This window comes from Dromiciops gliroides, chromosome 3 (assembly GCF_019393635.1).
Source record: "Dromiciops gliroides isolate mDroGli1 chromosome 3, mDroGli1.pri, whole genome shotgun sequence".
NCBI lineage: Eukaryota > Metazoa > Chordata > Mammalia > Microbiotheria > Microbiotheriidae > Dromiciops > Dromiciops gliroides.
Genome location: NC_057863.1, coordinates 181,365,283 through 181,388,863, shown reverse-complemented (window position 1 = coordinate 181,388,863; position 23,581 = coordinate 181,365,283). Strand labels below are relative to the sequence as shown.

Below are 23,581 nucleotides of genomic sequence, written 5' to 3'. Positions count from 1 at the left end.
AGGAGGAATAGGGCAAAATAAGATAGAATGTAGAGTAAATAATCATTGGAAGGGAATAGGATGGAGGGAAATAGTTATGATGATTTACTACAATGGCAAAACATATAGTATCTACTCTGCTGGGCTATTGTAAAGAAAATTCTTTGTCAAGTTTAAGGTACTATATAAAAGTTATGATGAACAGGGTGCTGTGGTAAAAAAAGTTTTTTAACAGTTGGTTAGTGAATACGGAAAGACGCCAGTTTTTAAAGGACCACCCTTTCGGGGAGGAGACCGACGCCGTGCATGGGCTACGCACGCCAGTCTGGCTGCTAAGCACTCAACTTCCGGGGTGCGAGCTTAAAAGGCAAGGAGAGAACAGAAGTGGGATCTCTTTTCGGCTCTCCTTGTTCGCTGGCTGCGCGGCACACACAGAGGCTGACTGAGGTTCGACTGGGCCCGGCTCGCCGTAACAGCACGTGCTTGATGCAGCTCTCCCCCCCAAAGGTGGCCTTGGGTTTTTGGTGAGTTTTATACGGAATATAGACTAAGCTTAGACTTAAGACTATTTGTTTGTATTTTTACTTTCCTATCCCTCTAATCAACATCACCTTGTAATTTCCAAACAATAAAAGCTCTAACTAGAGATCAGAAGCTTCTTCCATTTACTAGTCTGGGAGATAAATGAGGGAAACAGTTAAAAGGGGAGGTTAATGCTCTAGTATCCAATTTTAAATCTCACAATGCTATCAGAAAAACCTGGAAAGACATACATGAACTGAAACAGAGAAATGCACTGTATACAAAATAACAGCAATACTGTAAGATGATCTGCTGGGAAACACGTGGCTATTTTCAGCAAGGCAATGATCAAATATAACTCTGAAGTACTTATGAAAATTGCAATACATCTACAGAGAAAGAACTGATGGTATCTGAAAACAGACTGAAACACATTTTTTTTGACAATTCCTTAATCTGAAGTTTTGTTTTTATCTATTTTCTCTCACAATTTAGCTAATATAGAAGTGTTTTCTATGACTACTCATGTGTAACTTACATTGAATTCCTTGAGTTCTTGGGGTGGGGGGTGGGAAGGGAGGGAGAAAGAGAAGTTGGAACACAAAGTTTAAAAAAATTGATGTCAAAATTTGCTTTTACATGTAATTTGGAAAATAAAATTCTAAACAGAAAAAAAATAAATAAGAAAAAAAAAAGAATTTACAGGTCATCCTGTCAAAGGAGCCTCAAAAAGAGAAGTCCCAGAAATGTCAAAACAAAATCTTGTACTCTCATTGAAGCATCCAGAAAGAAACAGTTTAAGTAGCAAAGAACTATATAGCCAGTATAACACCTATATCAGTAAACTCCAATGGCTCCCTGTCACCTCCAGGATTAATTACAAAATCCTCTATTTGACTCCCAAAGTCCTTTATGCCCTAGCTCCCCTCCGATTTTTCCATTCTTCTTATACCTTCTTCCTCCTACCCCCAGCCCATGGACTCTTCAATCCAATGACACTAGTATTCTTGCTGTTCCTCATACAAGATCCTTTATTCCAACTCAGGTATTTTTGCTGGCTCTCTTCCATGCCTGGAACTCTCTTGTGACCAACAAGTAGCTTTTTATAAGGGATTGAGAAGAATCAAAGTACAAAAACATCTCTCCTCACTGGGGCACATTCTCCCTTCTGCACTTAAGTATAGAAAGATTAGACTCATACTTAAATTAATGGCTACTAGATTTGGCTCCCCCTCTCCCCCCTGACAGTTCACTTTTGGGAGGGGGTATAACTGACAAATGAATCATGGTATAACTGACAAATGAGTCATGTCTTATTTTCAGGAGATGGTAACTCATCGGCTGAGCTGATTCATGGCTGGCTTGAGTAAAAGCAGGGCCCTCTCCTGAGAGGTGGTTCATGACCAGCCTTCAGGTGGTCTATGCCTACTGGAAGACTGTCCTGTAGACTTCAGAAGCTGCTGGGCCTCTGGTGGCTGTTCTGACCTTTTGATCAAAGTTTCTTAAACTGTGGGTCATGACCCCATATGGGTTGCATGTAACTGAATGTAGGGGTTGTGAAAAATTTGGGAACAGTAAAAGGTTATATATACCTATTTTATATACTTAAATACCTGAGATCATGTAAAAATTCCTCGGGTGAAAATGGACTACCAATGGAAAAAGTTTAAGAAGCCCTGCTCTGGATAACTTTCCACCTGTCATCAGTAACTTTGTTTTGGTTTGACCTCTAGGGAACATAATATCCCACCCAGGATAAGTTGACAGGTTTTTTTTGATACTCAATACTTTCTCATCTCTTCAAAGGCCTTTCTCCTCTGATTGGAGGGATGGAGAGAAGAGCAGTAAACTCCTCCCAAAGTCTTCCTTTATGGACAGGTTTGAACTTTACAGAACATCATGCCCCTGGTCAGGCAGCTTCAGTTTTTGGTTGTCTTCCTGCAGAGACTATCTTTTCTTATTTGTCTAAAAAGTACTTATGGCAGCTAGGTGGCACAGTGGATAGAGTGCCAGGCCTTGAGTCAGGCAGATGAGTCTTCCTAAGTTCAAATTTGGCCTCAGACAATTAGTAGTAGTGTGACCCTGGGCAAGTCACTTAACCCTGTTTGCTTCAGTTTCCTCATCTGTCAAATTAGTTAGAGAAAGAAATGGCAAAACACTCCAGTACCTCTGCCAAGAAAACCCCAAGTAGGATCATGAAGACTTGGACACAACTAAATAACAACAACTCTTAGCACAATGCAATGTGTGAGCACATAATAGGCTTAATAAATATAAATTGAATTGAATTTATAAGGTTATCCATCACTGATATTCATTCATCTAACATCAGTGACAGAAGAAATTTAAGTGCCCCATATTTGAGGGTGCCCAGAGGTTTATAGCATTTCTTTCTCCTCACTCAAAGCTTCTAAAGAGAGAGCGTTCTTTTATTTGTTTGTGGCTTGTATTTTATTTGTTTGTACTTTCAGTTCTAGATCAGCAGACACTTGGTAGAAGAGAATACCTGTGTCTGCTATGAAGCAAGCAGGGAGGTAAAGGCCATATTGCTATACTCCCACCCTCCCACTCCCATGAACTTCTGAAAATAGGCTCACCAAACTTAAAAGCATATTTTGAATGTTTTAAGGCATGTTCCTCCTGTTACATAGGAAGATATAAAACAGAAACAAGGTAACTTTGGAGGGGAAGGCACTAGCACCTGCAGGATCAGGAAAGGTCTCAGTTGAGACAAGTATTTAAGGAATACCTGGATTCTAGGACAAAGGGGTAAGGAGAAAAAGTATTTCAAGACATGGTCACATAAGATCGACTGGTGTATGTGAGGGGATAGTAAGAGTTAGGATGGCAAGAAGTTTGCATAGCTACAAAAAGAATGGTATTACCTCTGGAAGAAATAGGGAAGTTTGAAAGAAGGGTGAGTTTTAGAGAAAAGTTAATGAGTGCTGTTTTGAACAAGCTAAGTTTGAGATGTCCATGGGGTTTCTCATCCAAAATGTCCAGTAGGTGGTAGGTGATGAAAAACTGTAGCTTAGGAGAGAGACTAATTAATAATAATAATAATAATAACCATATATATAGGACTTAAGGTTTACAAAGCACTTAAAATATCATCTTACCTGTACAACAAAGCTGGGAGGAAGATATTATTATCAGCATTTTACAGATGACAAAAGCAAGGCAGACAGAAGTTAGAAGTTAAATGATTTGCCCGGGGTCACATAGCTAGTAAATGTCCAAAACAGGATTTGAACTCAGGACTTCCTGATTCTAGATTCTCTGTTTTCTCTACCATACTGCCCAGTTACCTTAAGACTGGGTCTAAACCCAGAGATCTGTGAGTCATCTGCATAGAGAGAATTAAAGATATTGTTTCTAATGAGGTCACCAAGGGAGAGTTTGCAGAGAGAAAAGAGGTGGGAGTGAAGGTCAATGCAAGATGTTAGGGGTATGGTTTGGATGATGATCCAGTAAACGGATCAAAGAAGGAACAGTCAGATGGAGAAACCATGAGAGAGTACTGTCATGAAAACTCAGACAGGAAAAAGCATTCAAGAGTAGAGGGTAGAAGAAGTCAAAAAAGGATGAGAATTGAGAAAAGGCAACCAAATTTGTCAATTAGAAGAGAGAACAGTTTTAATTGAATGAAGTCAGAAGCCAGAACGCAAAAAATTTGGAAGTAAATGAGAGAAAATTATGACAATGGGCAGAGATAACTTTTTCTGGAAGTTTGGCTGAAAAAGGGAGGGGAGATATAAGACTATTGTTTGAGATAGTAGGATCTAGTGATTTTGTTTAAACTATAAAGAAATAGGCATGTTTATAGGAAAAAATAAGGACTGGTAGGTAGCTCAGTGGATAGAGTGCCAGGCTTGGAGTCAGAAAGACTCATCTTCCTGAGCTCAAATCCAGACATTAGAACAAACTGTTCTCATTTGCCCATTCTGCCAGAGGAAGTCATCACATGCTTGATGGGGAGACATCCCCCCCTAACTCACCCATGGGCTTGAGGCCTTTCTATTATCCCAACCTGGTTTAGCCCATCTGCCAAGACATGTTACTGGGGCGGGGCTTCTGCACATGCTGCAGCTTCTTATAGGTTGGGTGAAAGTTCAACATCAAAGGTGGATGATCAGCCCTGAAAAAGACTCAGCAAGCCATCACACCAGAGGTGCTAGTCCTCCCTGAACCCCTCATACACCCCTCCATTTCTGTGGTTTACTAATAAGGAAAGGGTGTGATCTTTAACTTTAATAAATTTAATAGCAACAATGTCCAGTTTATTTAATCTGAGTTTTGTCCTCTTTTACATAGTTGTAATTACTGAGTGTACTGTTATTTTGTGTATGCTTTCCTCACTCTATTACCAGGCACAAGTCTGTCCACATTTTTTTGAATTCTTATTTGACTCTTGCTCTTGTTGGGTCATCAGGTAGCTAGGTGACCTAAGTGCCTGGAGTCAGAAAGACATGAGTTCAAATTTGGCCTCAGACATTCATTAGCTGTGTGACGATGAACAAGTCACTCAACCTGTTTGGCTCAGTTTCCTCAACTACAGAATGGGGACAATAATAGCATCTACTTCTCAGAGTGGTTAATGAGATAATGTGTAACAAACTTAGCACTATATAAATGTTAACTATTATTATTCATAGTTAATCATTAGCTATTAATGTCAGTATATTAATTATATAATATGGTATATGATGGAATTAATATATTTATATTAAATTTTATCTGATATATAACAATATAACATATTTCTGATTAACAAGTTTCCAAATAATATATCATATATAACATATTCACAATGATATGATTATAAATATATTAATATACACACTATGTAACAATATACACAAATATATTATTATATCCATTCTGTATAATATATTAATGCATAATAGCTAATAACTAGCTATCATTGTCAAGTGTTCATTGGCTTGTGGCCTGTGAATGGGAAGGGCTCCAGGCCCCCACAGAAGCCACTCCTGCTGTTTTTTCTTGCTGCCCAGAAACCAACCAACATCACAGCAGGAGGTTTTTCTTTGGAGAACAAAATGGAACAAGATTCAGGGAGTCCTTCCTTTCTTCTGCTCCATTGCCCAGTTCCCATTCAAGATGGATATTCCCTCTGACTTACATGTTCCCTCCTCCCTTTATACCTACCCTAACCCCCAAACTTCCCTGGGATAATTCAGAGCCTAGATCCACTCCAGATTTTAGGCCCACTATGCCCTTCCCAACTGTCATTAACAAGTGACCTTCTGCCTTGGAATTGCTCTCTAAGGTCCATCAGGCTTTACTATCTTCTCAGTCACTTTGTCCTCTGGACTCCTGAGACTTAATTTCTCCTGTCTTTTCTCCTCCAATTGGAATATGAGCTCCTGAGAATAGGAACTATTTGGCTTATCCCAGTGCTTAGCATAGTGCTTGTCATAGAGTACTTAATTTCCACTCTTTATGAGGCAATAACATTCCATTATTCATGTCTTGTCATTCGTTGAGCCATTCTCACAATATTGTTTGAGCTTTTTGCTATCAGAAATAGTGCTGCTATGAATATTTTTATGTAGATGGGTTTTCTTTATATACCAAAGTCTCTTTGGGGTACAAAACCAGTAATGACAACATTAGATAAAAAGTATAAAAAACTCTGTAACATCTTGATAATTCCAAACTGCCTTTCAAAATAGTTGGCACAATTCACAGATCCCCTCATAGTAAACTGTGAGGGCCAAAATTTGATATATGGAGTGTTAATTGGGTGAATCACCAGAATATTGGGGTCCTGGAAATACGAGGGACCTTTTTTTTAGGTTAAACCTCCCCTCTGAACTGCCTTTTTTAGATATTTCTCCCAGGCCAATAAGAAAGGAATCTTTAAGCTTTAGTTCACAAAAGGATCAGATTTTATTACTTGGGAATTAATTAAACAACAAAGGTGAGACTAATAAAAATCAAAGACAAGGAAATAGGAAAAAGAAATAAAGATAAATACTCTTAACTCTAAACTTAGCCTATGCAATCCCCAAATGGTTTCCAATTAAGCTAATTCAAAGGAATTTAGGGTTTTCCGTAATTAACTCACCAAAACCTGCAAAGTCTACAGTTGCTTGCACCACTGGAAGGGGAGAAGCCAGAGAGCGAGAGAGAGTTCAAGTTCCGGAAGAACCTCTGCTTCCCTTTAGGGAGCATTCACTCTTTCCTCCCCCAAAAGGGGAGGTCCTTCAAAAACTGCCTATGGACAATTCTCCTTCTGACCTCAGTAGCATACATAACTTCAGGGTGGGCCAGGTGCGGCACCTCCCAAATGAGTCAGCTTAAAGCTCCAAGAATAATTTTTCAGTTTAGGTGTTTTCATCACAAATGCTTGAAAGATCTCTTTCTCATAGAAATCCCATTTTTGCCTTTGAAAGATTATACTCAGTTTTGCTGGATATGTGATTTTTGGCTGTAGTCCCAGTTCCTTTGCCCTCTGGAATATCATATTCCATACCCTTCAGTCCTTTAATATAGAAGCTGCTAGATCTTGCCACAAATAATTTTTACCACATTCCCCACCTTTGTTTCTTTAGAAAACGTATGGTTTGCTTGATGACGCAGTCAAAAATAACAGAATATAATACGCTATGCTAGCAAACAATATGTTAATAACAATATAGAAAAGGGAGAGAGGAAGGTTTTGTCCAGAGGGGCAGTTCCTCATGAACCGGCGCTTTAACACTGGCCTGCAGAGGGAGGGCCTCTGCAGAGAGTACATGTTACAAATGGTATATATAATAACAGAAGGAAAAAAGAAAAACAACAAAACAAAACTGTTCATTTAAAGTCTCTGGGATCTTGTCTTCTTGGAGTGGTAAGATGTTATCAGGAGAACTGGACTCTGGTCTAGACTCATCAGGAAAGCTGAACTCTGGTCTGGGCTCTGGTTGCCTCTGGACTCACTTCTTTAGCTGTTGAACTGCTGGATTTTTACTAATCCTTAGCATATGTGGAAATTTATTTTGATTTGGGGACCCTACCTTTAGGCTGAGATTAGAAAGCCTTAGGCCCTCAGGGTCTCTCCCCCTCCTCCTCAGCTTCAGCTGAGCAAAAAAGCCCCGTGGGCTGTGCAAGACGCCAGGTCAGACAGCTAGGGGGAAGAAAAAAAAAAAAGCCCCCAGCTCCCTCCGACCTGAGCGGAGCTATCTGAAAGATCCCGGATAGCCTGTGCTGAGGCATGAGGCTTGAGAGCACCGCCCCCCCCCCACCAGCTGCAGCTCTGGCTGGCGGATTAGCTTGGTCTGTGGGGGCGAAGGAAGCCCCGAGATGTGAGTGGAGAGAAGAAAAAAAAAAAGGAGGAGCAAGGAGGGGCTGACTAGAGGAAGACGGACTAGACAGACAAGATTAGGAGATAGGGGCTGACTAGAGGACGGACTAGAAAGACTAGAGGGGAGCGCGGACAAGGACAGAGGAGAGTTCAGTTTGGAAAAGGAGAGACGGGGCTGACAAGGTTACAGGCCTTAATACAAACCAGGGAAAGTATAACGTGCCCTGAGGCCAGAGGCGGCTAAGGCCCTTATTGTATTCAAGAAGTTCGAAGCACAGCAGGTGGGAAAGAGACGCAGTGGAAAGAGACCACAAGAAAGCAGTCAGGTTGTACATTTTATTTCCCTGTATTCTTAATTTTAAATAGTATCTCATAAATAAACTCTGCTTTGATTATTTAGTTAAGAGGCTTCTTAATCTTTAGTCTATCAGTTTGGGAGCAGTGTGGTGGAACTTTATAAACGGCCCACATTAAATTAATGAAGTCAGATAGCCAAATAGTCAAAAGTCCCCAGTCTAGTCATCCATAGATCAGTTCCCCCCAAATTAGGCTAGTCAATTTAAAAATATTCTAACACATAGCATTGTCAATGATCAAATTAAACAGTGAGAGTTCTTCAAAATATAACTCATACTCAAACTCGATATATATATATATATATATATCATATTACATTACATTCCCCTCCTTTATAATACAGGGTTGAGGTAGTTATGCATTCTATAACACTTCTTACCACCATGTGTCTGGATCAAAGCCAAATTTAGTAATGTGTCCACAACACCTGAAAATGTTATGGAAAGGTTACCATACCACATCTCATGGTACCGAGACATCCGGCAATTGTGCTAGGCCACAGGTGGATGGATTCTGACCATGCTGTCAGACTGAGTGAAAGAAAAAGAAAACAAGTTAAGTTAAACTAGGTGCATGTGTTGGAGCTTCCATGACACCAGGCTATTTTAGGAGAGATAGAGGAAGAAACTGGACTATGTCCAACAATTGTGGTCTACATAGTCGCCATCATAAGCAAACCATGGACTTATGTGTACCCGTCTCTCCTCCTGTTGTACATATATTCTCTCCGGGGCCTGCATCAAACTCCCTGTAAGAGCAGTTAGTCTCTGAAATGATAAGTTTCCGTAATTCATAAATCTCTTATTAATTTCACCAAAGACAGTATGATGGTAAAAATGCATGTTATGCTGCATAACTGAGGATATACTTGTAATAATACAATAATTTCAAACCATACCATAGTATAATGATATATAAATAGCTGTTAATATTAGACATTTTTACATAATCTTCTTTGAGCAAGTAAACACATCATCTTGTACATGAATTCTCTATCTAGTATGATAATAACAGATACTTAAAGTGATAACCAATTTATCAAAAAAGAAATACAACTTCAATCAGCAAGACACAATATTCAATATGTTCATTGATAAATCAAGCAATAGGTTTCAATAACTTTAAAAAAAACAAACCATAATCCCATGGGGCAGCTAGGTGGCACAGTGGACAGAGGCCCTGGATTCAGGAGGCCCTGGATTCAGGAGGACCTGAGTTCAAATACAGCCTCAGACACTTAACGCTTACTAGCTGTATGACCCTGGGCAAATCACTTAACCCTAATTGCCTCACTAAAAAAAAAATTTAAACAAAAAAGAGAAGTTTTCATTAAAAAAAAAAAACAACATAATCCCATAAACAAACTCATCAAACCCATGGTTCTTTAAAAAAAAAATTGTGATAGCTTCTGAGGCCAAATGGCCCCATAGCATATACTTAAAATGTCTTTGAAAATTCACTTAGTTTGCAAAATTGAGTAAAGAAGAAAGCAAAAGAAACATAAGTCAAAAACAAAACAAGACCAAAAACAAAACCAAAAAAAGCAAAAGGTTTGCTAAGCACCCTTTTGTGCTTGTGGTGAAACTCCAGGCCTTTCCAATGCCTTTCAAAAACAAAATGAAAAAAAGATGGTTTTAAGGAACAAGGGTTAAGTAGGGGGAGGGGAAAAGGGGTATTGGAGATTGAGGTAGGCCAGAAAACAAAGCCATGTGCTTCAGTGGTTTACCTGCAGAAGGAAAAGATTGTTAAAGTTAAATTATTATGCTGCTAGAGTTTGGGGTATACCACATCGTTTTAACTGGTTCCCCAATTCTCTGCACGCCAAAAGTGGCAGGAGTTTCCGAATTGTCATTGATTTTTCTAATGCTGTGGCTTTGTCTGTACCATGAATTTGCCATAGGGGCTTATTCAACTGATGAATGATTACATTCAGCTGCTCATCCAGGGTCAGGTCACTCACTAATACTGATCTAGAGGGCTCCTGTGTCTATCAGACAATCATAATATGTGTCCCCAACTTTGAGGGTCAGATGAGGTTCATTACTCTGGGGAGGTGAATGGACTGGGACAAAGGCATTTAAAAAATCTGGGTCTTGGAATATGTGGCTTTCAGTACCTATTTTCCATCCCTCCCCTTCGTCTCGTCAATCCTGTGCCCCATTCTGAGAGAATCCTTGGTTACTTTGATTCTGGTTCTGTCTTTCTGTACCTCTCTGATAGGGTCTATGGTTATTCTGATACTGTCTCTCTGTATTCCCCTGAAAAGATCTATAATGAATGTAAATGAAGCTGTATATGTTTTCCTCCTTGCCATTCCATGAACAGGACATTTCATGTCCTGTTTTCAGTCTCTGGGCATTTTCTCTGGCTGTCCTCCATGCCTGGAATGCTCTTCCTCCTTTCAATCTAAGTACTGTTCTCTCTGGCTTCCTAGCTAAAGTCCCATCTTCTACAGGAAGTCTTTCCCAACCCCTCTCATTCTAGTGCTTTTCCTTTTTTCCTTATTTTTTTTTCCTTATTTTTTTGTTTGTTTGTTTTTGTGGAGCAATGAGGGTTAAGTGACTTGCCCAAGGTCACACAGTTAGAAAGTGTAAAGTATCCGAGGCCAGATTTGAACTCAGGTCCTCTTGAATCCGGGGCCAATGCTTTATTCATCTAGATGCCCCCATAATTATTTTCTATTTATCATGTATATAACTTGCTTGTTCATATTTGTTTGCTTGTTGTCTTTCCTCTTAGATTATGAGCTCCTTGAGTACAGGGACTGTCTTTGGCTTCTTTTTGTATTCCTGGGGCTAACTATAGTGCCTGGCACATTGTGGATGCTTAATACATGTTCATTGATTGATTTTTCTATATTCCTGTTAGTACAGAATTTTTCCACCCTTTACCATTTTAGCCAATGTGACAGAGGTAAGGTTATATCTCATATTTAAAAAAAAATTTGATTATTAATGAACTTGAACACTTCGGGAAGGTTGATGATTGTTTTCATGTGTTTTTGTAGCATATTTTTATATTCTATATTTTATAGATATTTAAGTTATTTATAGGACAAATTGAAGATAATCTTAGAGAGAAGAAACTAGCATTAAGGGGGAATTGGGAAAAGCTTCTTACAGAAGGTAGGATTCAATTTGAGACCTAAAGAAAGTCAGGAGATTGGAATGAGGGGGTAGGAAATTCAAGGCCGAGGGGATAGCCATTGAAAGCGCATGGACTCAGGAGATGGAGTGTCTTGTTGCAAGGAACAACAAAAACTCTACATGTGGCCTGACCATGGCAAAGTACAGTAAGACTATATGCTTTTTAGTCCTGGACATGTAGTATAAACTCACATTAACTTTCTTTTTTTTTTTGTTTTTCTGGGGCAATGAGGGTTAAGTGACTTGCCCAGGGTCACACAGCTAATAAGTGTCAAGTGTCTGAGGCCGGATTTGAACTCAGGTCCTCCTGAATCCAGGGCCAGTGCTTTATCCACTGTGCCACCTAGCTGTCCCCCCATATTAAATTTCTTGACTGCTATGTTGCACTGCTTACTCATATGGAGCTTGTAATACACTATAATCCCTATGTCTTTTCAGATGAAGTGCTGTGTAGCCACATGTCCTCCATCTTGTACTTCCAAAATTGCTTTTTTTGAACTCAGGAGTATAGTCCACACTTTTGTCTATTGAATTTTGTCTTATTAAATCTGAGTTAATTCAACAGGTAACTCACTATGTGCCAAGCACAGTGCTATGCATTAAGTATACAGAGAAGGATGTCATTCCCTCCCCTAAAACAAAACAAAAAAACAAAAACAGTCCCTGCTCATGAATACATACAAGACAAAGACAAGATAAACTGCTTACAATTCTTCTGGGGCTACGGCTACAAGAACAGAGCCTTCTCCTAGTCTGGGAGCAGATGAACTATATTCTCTCTCTAGTAGATGGCAGAAGAGAACAGCTGACAACCAACTGAGCAGCTGAGATGATGCTGAGCAGAGAACAGAGCAAAGGACATGGCTGAAGGACAGAATCCAGCTTAGCAGAAAAAATATCTCACCTTAAGTTGTCGTTAGTCCTTTGTTTTAGAAGAGGACCAAAGACATCATGGGTGATGTTGCAGAGTTGCACAGAGTCATCAAGCTCATTCTGTCTTCCAGAGTCACCAAAGTCCACCAGCAGGACAAAAGTCAGGACACCTGACAATGGCCCAGAATGCAGTGGATGACCTTGGCAGCTTTGATGCATGACCAGGATCTAAGAGCTCCACAGTTCCTGCTTTTCATTTGCCTTCATGGCCATTGGAACAAACTGTTCTTATCCACCCATTTTGCCAGAGGAAGTCTTCAAATGCCTGAGGTAGACATCCCCTAACTTACCAGTGGTTTTGAGGGCTGTTGGTTACTCTCAACCTGGTTTAGCTTGTCTGTTGAGATAGTTTCTCCAGGGTGTGGCTGCTGCACATGCTTTTTGGAACAACAAATGAAAGTTGGGTGGCAGGTGGACACTGAAAGTGGATGAATAGCCCTGAAAAGGCTTCATCAAGTTCTTGTACCAGAGATACTAGTCCTCCCTTGAATAATCCATACACTCCTTCACCCAAAATATTGACCAGAGGATGCTGGTGGTTCTGCAGTATCAGAAACTTGAATTCTCCCTGCCAGGCTTGTACCTTGGTCACACATATTCCATATATGTGTCTCCATCTGGGAGAAAATAATTATTAATAATGAATTTCTTGGGGGGACCCAGAGATCACCTTCTCAGTCCTTTCTCCCCCCACCCCCACTCCAGAAAGTCAGTTCTCCTTGAGAAACGTCATCAAATCTCATCTGGAACAAACCTAAAGGAACAAAAAGAATGGATTCGTTTGTCTAGATCAGTGAAGGACTGATGGGATCGAGTGAGGGTCTTTTGCATTCTTTTCCCTGATACCATCTCTGGAGTTCATTTTAATATAGACCACCATCAAGTCATGTCAATCAATGGAATTGAATGATGCTAACCAATTAGCTTTGATCAACCTGCCTCTATCAAAAGGGAATAAAAAACCCTTGGAAGATGCCACAATGGGTTTTCTGTGTCTTCCAAGGTCTTTGATGTCTTCTGGGGCTTCTAGGTCTTGTGAGCTCTCTTGGGTTTCTTTGAGGCTTTTGGGGGGGTTTTCTCCTGCTAGCGCTAACTAGCATGCTGAAGCTCTCTCCCTGCTTTCTTTATCACGTGGTCTGAGAACATGAGAAGTTAGGGAGACACACGGTCAATCCTTTACAGGTATAATATTAATAAAATTAATATATGCTTAGCCCAAACTGATGTCTATAGCAATAGTAATTAATTTTTTAAAAACACGTATCTTAGGAGCAGCTAGGAGGCACAGTGGATAGAGCACCGGCCCTGGATTCAGAAGTACCTGAGTTCAAATCCAGCCTCAGACACTTGACACTTATTAGCTGTGTGGTCCTGGGCAAGTCACTTAACCCCAATTGCCTCACGAAAAAACAAACATACAAACAAAAAACCACATATCTTTACTAGTGGTGTGGTAAACCATGGGAAAATATACCTCTGATTGTATGGGGGGGGGAATATCTTTTTTCCCCAAACTTATTTTGTGGTGCTGTTTGAGCTAATATCTTTTGCTTTGAACTGATGTGTCCTTTGATCTAGTAAAAAAATGCATTGGTGGGGACTTATAAGCTACGATTTTTAGTGAATGCTGACTCAAAATGCCTTAAATGTAAAGCAGTTTCTGGAAGCATGGAACACTGAATGTTTCCCAATTATTTAGTTCTTTATTTCCATGAGTGTTATAGCTAATACTAGCAATAGACATTTAAGTACTCTACTATATTGTAGCATATTTGTTGTAACCCTATAAGGTAGGCATTACAGCTAATATTCTCATTTGAAAGATGAAGTTAGGTGGAGAGAGGTTTTAGTGCCTTTCCCAGGGTCACAGAATGTGAATCCAATTCTTTCAGACTCAAAGTTCAGCACTCTATTCACTACAAAGGTTCAGTGTATCTTGGTAGGTTAAGTCCCAAATATGCAATGGATTTTGTTCTTTAAAATGATATTTTTGTTTTTCTCTTATCTTTTTGGGTTTTTGTTAGGAATACACAGAGATACTGGTGATTTTTATTATATATTTTATTATTGATATCACATATTGTTACTTTGCTGAATGGTCTATTTCTTTATTCTTTAGTGTTTTGTGAGTAAATTGTCAGTTTTCCCTTTTTTCCCCAATGCTTATTTCCTTAATTATTATTTTTGTTGTAGCTAGCTAGTATTTTTAGAATTATATCAAATAAAAATGATGACAATTTTTTTTTCCACTTTCAATTTTCCTTTTTTTTTTTTTTTAAATGGGTCAATGAGGGTTAAGAGACTTGCCCAGGATCACGCAGCTAGTCAAGTGTCTGAGACCACATTTGAACTCAGGTCCTCCTGAATCCAGGACTGGTGCTTTATCCACTGTGCTACCTAGCTGCCCCCTTTTCTGCCCTCTGGAATTTATTTTTACATTTTAACGTTATACTGATGTCTTTTGTTTATGCATAATTGTCATTTTCCAGTGATCTTCAACCTCTTCCTGCCTTTCCCTACTCAACCTCTGGAACCCTCTCATAAAATGGAAAAAGCAATTAAACAAAACCAGTTTATATTATACTTCTTGACCTCGGAAACCTTTGAGACCCTATATACTCTCTTCTCTCCAGGCTTGCTTTACTTTTTCCTGGTTCTACTCCTCTGTTTGATTCTTCCTTCTCAGACTTGCTTGGATCTTCATTCAGACCATGCCCACTAACTGCCAATTGGTATTTTCCCTAAGGCTCATGTTTTTTCTCTTCTTCCTCTATATGAAGTATTCTTAACCTTTTTTGAATCATGGATTCCTTTGGGTAAGCTGGTGAGGCCTATGGACCCCCTTCTCAGAATCATATTTTTAAATTCACAAAGTACAATACATAGTAAATCAATTATATTAAAATAGTTGTGACTATTTAATTTAAAATGTTTTTTAAAATTATTTTTAAAAACCCTAAACTTACCTTAAGATCCCTTGTTTTAGAGAATTGCTAGCATAGTGGTGTCAAATTCAAAATTGAAATGGGTTCACTAATCCATGTATAAGGATCCCCATAGACTGAAAATTAACTTAGTTTTTAAAAATGTAATATTATCTTTGTTAAATCTTTCCCAAATACATTTTAATTTAGCTTGCACCTATAGGCTGTGTTTGATATCTCTGCCCTACAGTACTGAGTTTAAGTGCTTTGGTCCAGGGTTACACAGCCAGTATGCATCAGAGCCAGGACATGAACCCAAATGGGGTCAGATGTAACTGAAAAACAACAAATCACTCCAGTATCTTTGCCAAGAAAACCCCAAAATTGGGTCACAAAGAGTGTGAAATGACTGTTTATTCAATAGTCTTTATTCTCTACCGTCAATGAAAATCCTAGTGAAATTACATCTGCTGAAATATGAGGACACATACCAGGCATTAAAGAAAGACCATCTCCCCCTCTCTTCCATGCCCTGAACTTATTCAAGACTTGTTTCTCCACTAATATAGCTCCTCTGTCTTCTCCTGATCCAAGGTGTCTGGTTATTATAATAAATGCATCTATTCTAATGGTAAAGGGTTCCTTTAGGATGTCCATTTTAATTACCATAATTACCATACCTCTGGAGAAAAGAGGACAGAAGGTTAGTGCAGAAGGGTTACAAACCCCATTAATAAATCCAATAGTAAAAAAAAATTAGATTAGTAGAAAAGATATTTTTACAGTTAACAAGACATTGCCTACTGCAACTACTGGGCCTGGAGTCAGGCAGATCTTGGGTTCAAATCCAAACTCTGATACTTAATAGCTTTGTGACTGAGCAAATGACAACCGCTGTCTGTCTCAGTTTCCTCAATTGTAAAGTGCAGATGATAATAGCATCTACTTCCCAGGTATCCTGAGGACAAATAATATTTGTAAAGTGCTTAGCACAGTGCCTTAGCATAGTAGGCCCCTAATACCTATTCATTTCCTCCAGTCCTTTAGATGCAGGGTACTTTGCTGTTTTGGTTGTAGCATAAGCAACAATGAATAGGGGCAGCTAGATGGCGCAGTGGATAGAGCACCGGCCCTGGATTCAGGAGTACCTGAGTTCAAATCCGGTCTCAGACACTTAACACTTACTAGCTGTGTGACCCTGGGCAAGTCACTTAACCCCAATTGCCCCTCAAAAAAAACAAAAAAACAAACAAAAAAGAACAATGAATAAGCCCCTTTCCCCTAATTAGTTCTACAAAGTGCCTCCCCAAATCATCCTCTCTGGGATGAACGACAGGACTGCTTTTCTACACCAGAAACTGGATTCCTGCGAGCGAATTCTCCCTCCAACAAATCCCAGCCCCAGGAATCTACTGGCTTTGTGATCCTGAGAAAGTAACTTCACCTTAGTTTGTTTCAATTTTCTCCTCTGCAAAGGGGTTAATGACCGCACCCACCTCCACAGCTAGGTGGCGCAGTGGAAAAAGCACCGACCCTGGATTCAGGAGGACCTGAGTTCAAATTCGACCTGAGACACTTGATACTTCCTAGCTGTGACCGTGGGCAAATCGCTTAGCCCTCATTACCCCGCAAAACGAAGAACAAAACAACAAAAAAATTTGCGTTTAAGTTCTCCCCCTCCGTTGGGCACCCCTTGAGAAAGCGAGCAATATAGTATCGATTGATTATACAACGCGAAGTCATCTTGCATTATTTCTACTGGGTTTTTCACTTTTTCTAAGCACCTTCATATTCCTCTGGTCGGGGCTCCCACCCTATCCACGGCCCAGCTGGGGCTGGGCAGAGTCCAGAGCGGCTGTGGAAGGGCCAGAACTCAAACAGCGACAGGTCCCGAAGAAGTCTCCAGCCCAAGGACGTCCAAGGAACCCTCCTTACACCCTCCGAGATGCACCTCGCAGACCCCGCCCAGGGCGCACAGTCCGTCATCTGTCAGTCAGTCCCTCGGGGCGGGATTCCCCGGCGGAATCGCCTCTTGTCACCGCCGCGGCGCGCAGCACTGACGTCACACGCAGATGACGTCAGCACGCTGGTTAAGCCCCGGCGACGGTGGCGACGTCACTGAATTTTAGGCGCAACCAGCCCGGAGACGTCGGGAGAACGCTGCCGGGCTCCCCGAGCCGGACTCCCGGAGAGCCCACGGACTGCGTGACTGAGGCGATGAGGCGCAGCAAGGCCGAAGTGGAGCGGTACATCGCCTCGGTGCAGGGCTCCGCCCCCTCCCCTCGGGAGGTAAGTGACGAGCTAGCGAACTAAGGGAGAGACAGCTTCTCTCTAAGCCGGAGGAGCTGGGCGCTGGGCTTCCCGACCCCTCACCTCCCACCCCCATCCCGCCGCTTCCCCCTTTGCCCCCCCGTGGCACTTCGTTGAGCCATCGGCCGCCCGCGAGGCACCTGGGACGGGGTGGCGCGCTCCAGCCCACGAGGGTGGGCGGGGGAGGGAAGGAGGGAGATGGAGACCGCGCGCGAGGGCCGCCTGGGAAACGGGGAGAGGCGGGAGGTGGGGGGGGGGGAAGGAGGGAGAGCGGCCGCTGTCACCCCTCCCCCCTCGCTCTGACCTTTCCCTCTCGAGCCGCGCGTTCCCACGTCAGTGTTTATCTTGGGGGCCGGGAGGAGGTGGCGGCGGCTCGCGCGCTCCCCCTTCCTTCTCCCGCTCCTCGCCCCCGCCCGTCTGCTCTCCTCGGGCGGCGGCGGCGAGGCCCACCCGCCGCCGTTGGTTTTCCCCGGGAAGGGCCCGAGGAGGAAGGCGCCGCGGACCTCCCTGGACAGCGCCGGTGGCCCCGCCCCGGCCTCCGTCCCTCTTGCAGGTCCCGAGGAGCCCGCCGGTCCGACTCTTTGCAGCGCCCAGGCCTCTAACGGACAGTAACTCCGAAAGAAAGAGGGGAGGGGAAGAAGAAAAATGGGGCAAGGGGCTCTGCCCCCTGGATGCGCCTCGGGTTCGGATGGTATCCTATTGCATCTTGAGTAGTTGGCCCTCAATAGTCTGAGAAATACCGGGGGAATAAATCTGCATAATACTGAATAGCCTGGTTGTATGTTTTCATGGGTTCTTTTTTCCTCTCTACGAACTCTTTTTGAAACTTTAAAAAAACAACTTTGTCTAAGGACTGTCAGCTCCATCCTAAATCTGTTTTAGGGATGCTTGTTGCTAGTCTTTTAGATAAAAACGGAGATCCCAGAAGGGGCCTAGAGAGATCCCAGAGGCCACCTAGTTCAGTCCTCTCATTTACAGATGAGGAAACTGAGGCCGTATTAGGGAGGCTAAGTGACTTGCTGGAGATGACACAGGTGAGTGTCAAGAGGTGGGATTTAAACTGAGGTCCTCTGACTTCCGAGCTGTTTTTCTTGTGCTGCCTGGTGTGTTGATGTATCTCTTCCAGAAAATACTCTTTCCTCATAAAAAGGAGTTAGCACAAGGAACGGCTTGAGGGTCACTCTCCAAGCTTGCGTGTTCATATGTGTAGCAGTCGTCTGCATCTCTTGGTATAATATGAAAGGCAGGCTTACCCATTCAAACAACACTTCTCTTGAAATTCAGCCTTTGAAAGGGTGAAAACATTACTTTGTGGCTTAGTCATTTTTGGTCATGGGAATTAATTTTAATCAGATGTTGTCCTAACAACTAGCTGGAATTAACTATCTTGAGAGATTTGATAGATCAAGTGGAAAATATTTTAATTTGGGAACATGAGAAAGACTGCCCCCAGAAAGTCAGGGTTTTAGGCTTTGGGTATCCAGAGAGGTCATGGAAAGGCCCTGGGGTTTGGGGAAGAGAACACAGAAGAGAAGGGAATAGAAATGGAGGTTTGACTCATGGGTAGCACCTTATGGAAATGACCATGTTTTGGGGATGGTGCCGCTCCCAGGGATAATTGGAGGTTTTACTGTTCAGCCCTTCTCTCTTAGCTACCTACAGTGCAAGGGAAGGCCAGTCATTCACCGTAACCCTTCTAAATCTTGGCCTTCTGAACATATGCTCCACACCTCTCTGTTCTGTCACCCAAGCCGTTGGAACTTCATTGTCCTCATTGTGACCCGAAGCCTTTTGACCACCTATTTCACCCATGCTATTAGCTCCCTTGTGGCTTCACCTGACTCTAACCTGTATCCAATGACCAGTCATTTCAATACTTCCCTTATCAGCATAGAATGTTGGAGTTTAAAAGTAATTGAGAGATTACCTAGTCCAACTTCATACCTAATCATGAATTTTATTTCGATATAATAAATATTTCTTAAATTGCTAAACTAGGTTCAGAGAGCAACCAAGAGATAAATAGGATGTGGTCCTTTCCCCAAGAAGCTTATTCAGTTCAATATCACTGATAAATGGTTGCCCTGTTTCTCTTTGGACATGTCTTAATGGTGAGGAGGTAACCAATTTCATTTTTCCAAAGCTCTTTTATTGAGTAGAAATCTGTCTCCCTTTTATACTAATTCTGCTCTCTGCAACAGTGTAAAATAAGCCTTCTCTCATATCTGTCTATTCTACTTCCTTGGAACCAGTCCCAGGGGACCTTGGCCCTGGATCTCCTACTTTTACTATCTTCTAAAGTTAAATGAATTCTAAACCATAAGTACTAGACCTCCTAAATTTTTTGTTCTCTGGTTTTCCTGGCATGCTGGGTTCAGCAGTCTATTATACCTGAGAAAACAGGATGGGCTAAAAGTCACAAATATTGAATAACTCCCTTATTTTTTGTTTTTAATTTGCAATACCATAGCATCATATACAATATATGTAGGAAATGAATTTATATTATATGTGAAAAATGAAATCTCATAAGTGGGGGGAAATAAAAAATAATTTTCAAAAAGTTAGTAAAACATGAAACCCCTTTTGTGACTTTAGGCCTGCCCTGTATATGAATTCAGAAATAACACATCAGGCTCAAGTGATTAGAAATGCTCACAGAAGAAAATTACGTAGGTTCCAGACCAGATGCCACTTTCTAAGCTAATGTTTTGCAAGAGTTCTCTTGCTCCCATTTGGTCTTCATGATTCTCCTGTGGGTCTTTAGCACAGCACAACGTTGGTTCTTTTGCAACCCTTGATGAGAATGACTGCTACTGCTCTACAATATCCCACGTGGCTGATTTAGGATTAATCCTGGATCAATCTCTTTGGAAGACGTAGTCTCAATTAGGAAACTTCATGATTATATGGTTCACATATTCTTCTGTCACTCAGAACACACGGTAAATAATTCAACTCTGTTATACTGTTCACACCACAGCCTCACAAAAGACAATAATTTTTCTAATATAAAAAACTTGATAGTTGTGCATTAGTCATCAAGTTAAATATCTCGACTTCACAGTAAACTTCTTCTTAGACTGTGTTTTATCATGTATCATTCTGATAACTCTGCTACACTAGTTTTGATCATTTACTTCCTAGCATATTTCCTAGAGCTGAACCTGCCATTCTAAATGTAATCTGATCAGCAGAGTTTGGGATAGAGCTATTATCAACACTCTTGGATATTATACTTATATTAATGAATCCTAACATTGCATTAGCTTTTTTAAACAACTGTATCACATATTAACTCTGAGCTTTGTCGTCAGGTGAAGACTGTATGTACATTATTTCATTTGAGTTTCAAAACAGCCATGTGAGGTAAGTATGGGTATTCTGACCAATTTACTGATCAGGAAACCCCAAAGAACTTACTTAGCTTATGATTGTTAGAAGTGAGATTTCAACTCGATTCCTTCAGACTCTAAGACTACTACACCACACTACTTCTCACGATAAGCCACTTAATCTTTCTGTGTTTTAAGGTTCCTTCCAGCTCTAACAGTCTATGGTTCTAAGATCTCTTTGGATCATTTCTGTAATCCTATTTTGTGTCATCTTCAAATTTGATGAGCATGCCCTCTATGTCTTTAAGTAGTTGGTTAACAGTAGAAGGACCAGGTGTGTCCCTTGATTCAAAAATAAAATTTACTTTGAAATAAAAATTTTCATCCTACTATCTTTTTTCCCCCTAAAAAACTGTACCTAGTTATGCAGCTTGGTTCTTCAAGCCATTCTGAAATTCTGACTGGTCTTTAAAAAAACAAAACAAAATTGGCACTCCACTGGAGCTTTCCTTCTAGATTGATACCAATCAAAAATGAAAAAAAAAAAAAAGAAAATGTCTAGATTGATACCAATCCATGACTCCATGAATTTTAGGGGCAATTATATCATTTAGTTCACACTTTTCTACCTTGCCTTCACATATCATGAGACTTTGTAATATGCCTTGCTGAAATTGTTATGTAATGTCTATAGTATTTTGCTGATCTAGTGATCTAGTTATCCTATCAAAAAGAATTTAGTATTAGTTATTCTTATTGAAATGTAACCCTTTTTTAGTTACCTCACAAACCGTTGAATAATCCCTTTTAGAGTTTTGGCAGGATTACTTACTTGGTTATGATTCTGAGGACCATAGTGACTTACCCAGGATCCTATAAGTAGTAAGTGGCAGAGCTGGTATTTAAACTCTGATCCTCTTATTGAATCTAGCATTCCTTTGACAGCACCATACTGAGAAGGCAGACAGGGAATGAGTTTTACAAATACTGTATTTGTGTTCTTTAACATCTGTAAATTTTAGTCAGTCTACCTCAGGGAGGAGTCATGTCTTCTGTTTTGTCCTTACTAACTGTAGAGAAAGCCTTTGTTTTCAACTCTGTCAACTCTGGTTCATTTGGGCTTCAGCCTTACTTTTTTTTTTTTTTTTTGGTGAGGCAATTGGGGTTAAGTGACTTGCCCAGGGTCACACAGCTAGTAAGTGTTAAGTGTCTGAGGCCAGATTTGAACTCAGGAATTCCTGACTCCAGGTCCGGTGCTCCATCCACTGTGCCACCTAGCTGCGGCCCCCCCCCCCCCCCCCCCCCCCCCCGCCTTACATTTCTTACAGAGTTTCTGCCACTTTTGTACTGATTCTCTGTGGTGTCTCCTTGCTTCAGGAAGCAGTAAGTTCCCTTTTGTTGGAGTTAGTCTAACCACTCAATTAGATATATCGAAGGGAGGTTTCTTTTCTTTTTGATATATGGTTAGACTAAATGGCCACTGAGAGTCCAATACCCTTTGGTTCTGATTCTGTTATTTATTTAGTGATATTTTAAATCTTTTGTACCTATCCTTTAAAAAGTCTCATTGGAAGGGTCCATGTGTTATCACATTAGGATTTTTTTAAAGACATACTATGTTGGAATAATTTGTATGTTCAAATGTTTTGCTTTTAAAAAAAAATTAATGGTATTTTAACACGTGAGCCCATAATCCATTTTTACATTATCTTTGAAGTTTCAAGGAATATTTTCCTCATAGCTGCAGTAATGTCTATGCCCAGCCATCCATTTGTTTGTTGTTTTAATGTTTTTATATACTGTCACTGTCTTTCAAGATTCCTGACACTTCCACGTTCTTAGCTAATTACAAGTCAGGATTCAGAGTAACAGTTAACTTAGTTGCTACTACAGTTTTTTTTTAGAGTTTCACATGAAGAATTTCTTAAGTGATGGCAAATAATAAGGTAGTTGAAATTGTTCCCATCACTACAACATCTTACCTCTTTGTTTTAGAATTTCTATTACATTCATATTCTCCCATCAAAGAATTTAGAGCTAAACAAGATCATAGAAGTCATCTGATTATAGGATCATAGATTTAAAGCTGCAAGGAACCTTAGAGGCTATATAGTCTTCTCCCTCATTCTCTATGGCACTCCTCCCTTCCCCCATTTTATTAAAAAAAAAAATTATATCCAAATGAGATTTTTTTTCCCCCTCCTTTCCCCCTTCCCAAGACAGCAAGTAATCTGATATAGGTTATATATGTACAATCACATTAAACATATTTCTGCATAAGTCATACTGTGAAAGAAGAATCAGAGCAAAAAGGAAAAACCTCAAAAAAGAAAAACAACAACAAAAACAGTAGAAATAGTATGGTTCAATCTGCATCTAGATTCCACAGTTCTTTTTTTCCATCATGAGTCCTTTGGAACTATCTTGGACCATTGTATTGCTGAGGGAAATCAAGTCTATCACAGTTGATCATCACATAATGTTGTTGATACTGTGTATAATGTTCTTCTGGTTCTGCTCATCTCACTCAGCATCAGTTCATGTAAGTCCTTCCAGGTTTCTCTGAAATCCGCCTGCACATCGTTTCTTACAGCACAATAGAATTCCATTACATTCATATACCACAACTTGTTTAGCCATTCCCCAGTTGATGGGCAGCCCCTCAGTTTCCAATTCCTTGCCACCACAAAAAGAGCATCTATAAATATTTTTGTACATGTGGGTCCTTTTCCCTTTTTTATGATCTCTTTGGGAAAAAGACCC

The 23,581-nt window shown here is 40.6% G+C and overlaps 1 protein-coding gene across 1 annotated transcript in view; it reads left to right on the top strand.

Moving 5' to 3' along the window:
• Positions 1 to 17,277: 17,277 nt before the first annotated feature.
• The window catches only part of RANBP2 (RAN binding protein 2), an 86,664-nt gene continuing 80,360 nt past the window's right edge, over positions 17,278 to 23,581 (top strand). The window contains exon 1 of the mRNA XM_043998379.1: positions 17,278 to 17,462. Within this exon, the coding sequence (XP_043854314.1) occupies positions 17,391 to 17,462 (72 nt within the window). The 5' untranslated portion in view covers positions 17,278 to 17,390. The remainder of the gene's footprint in view (positions 17,463 to 23,581) is intronic.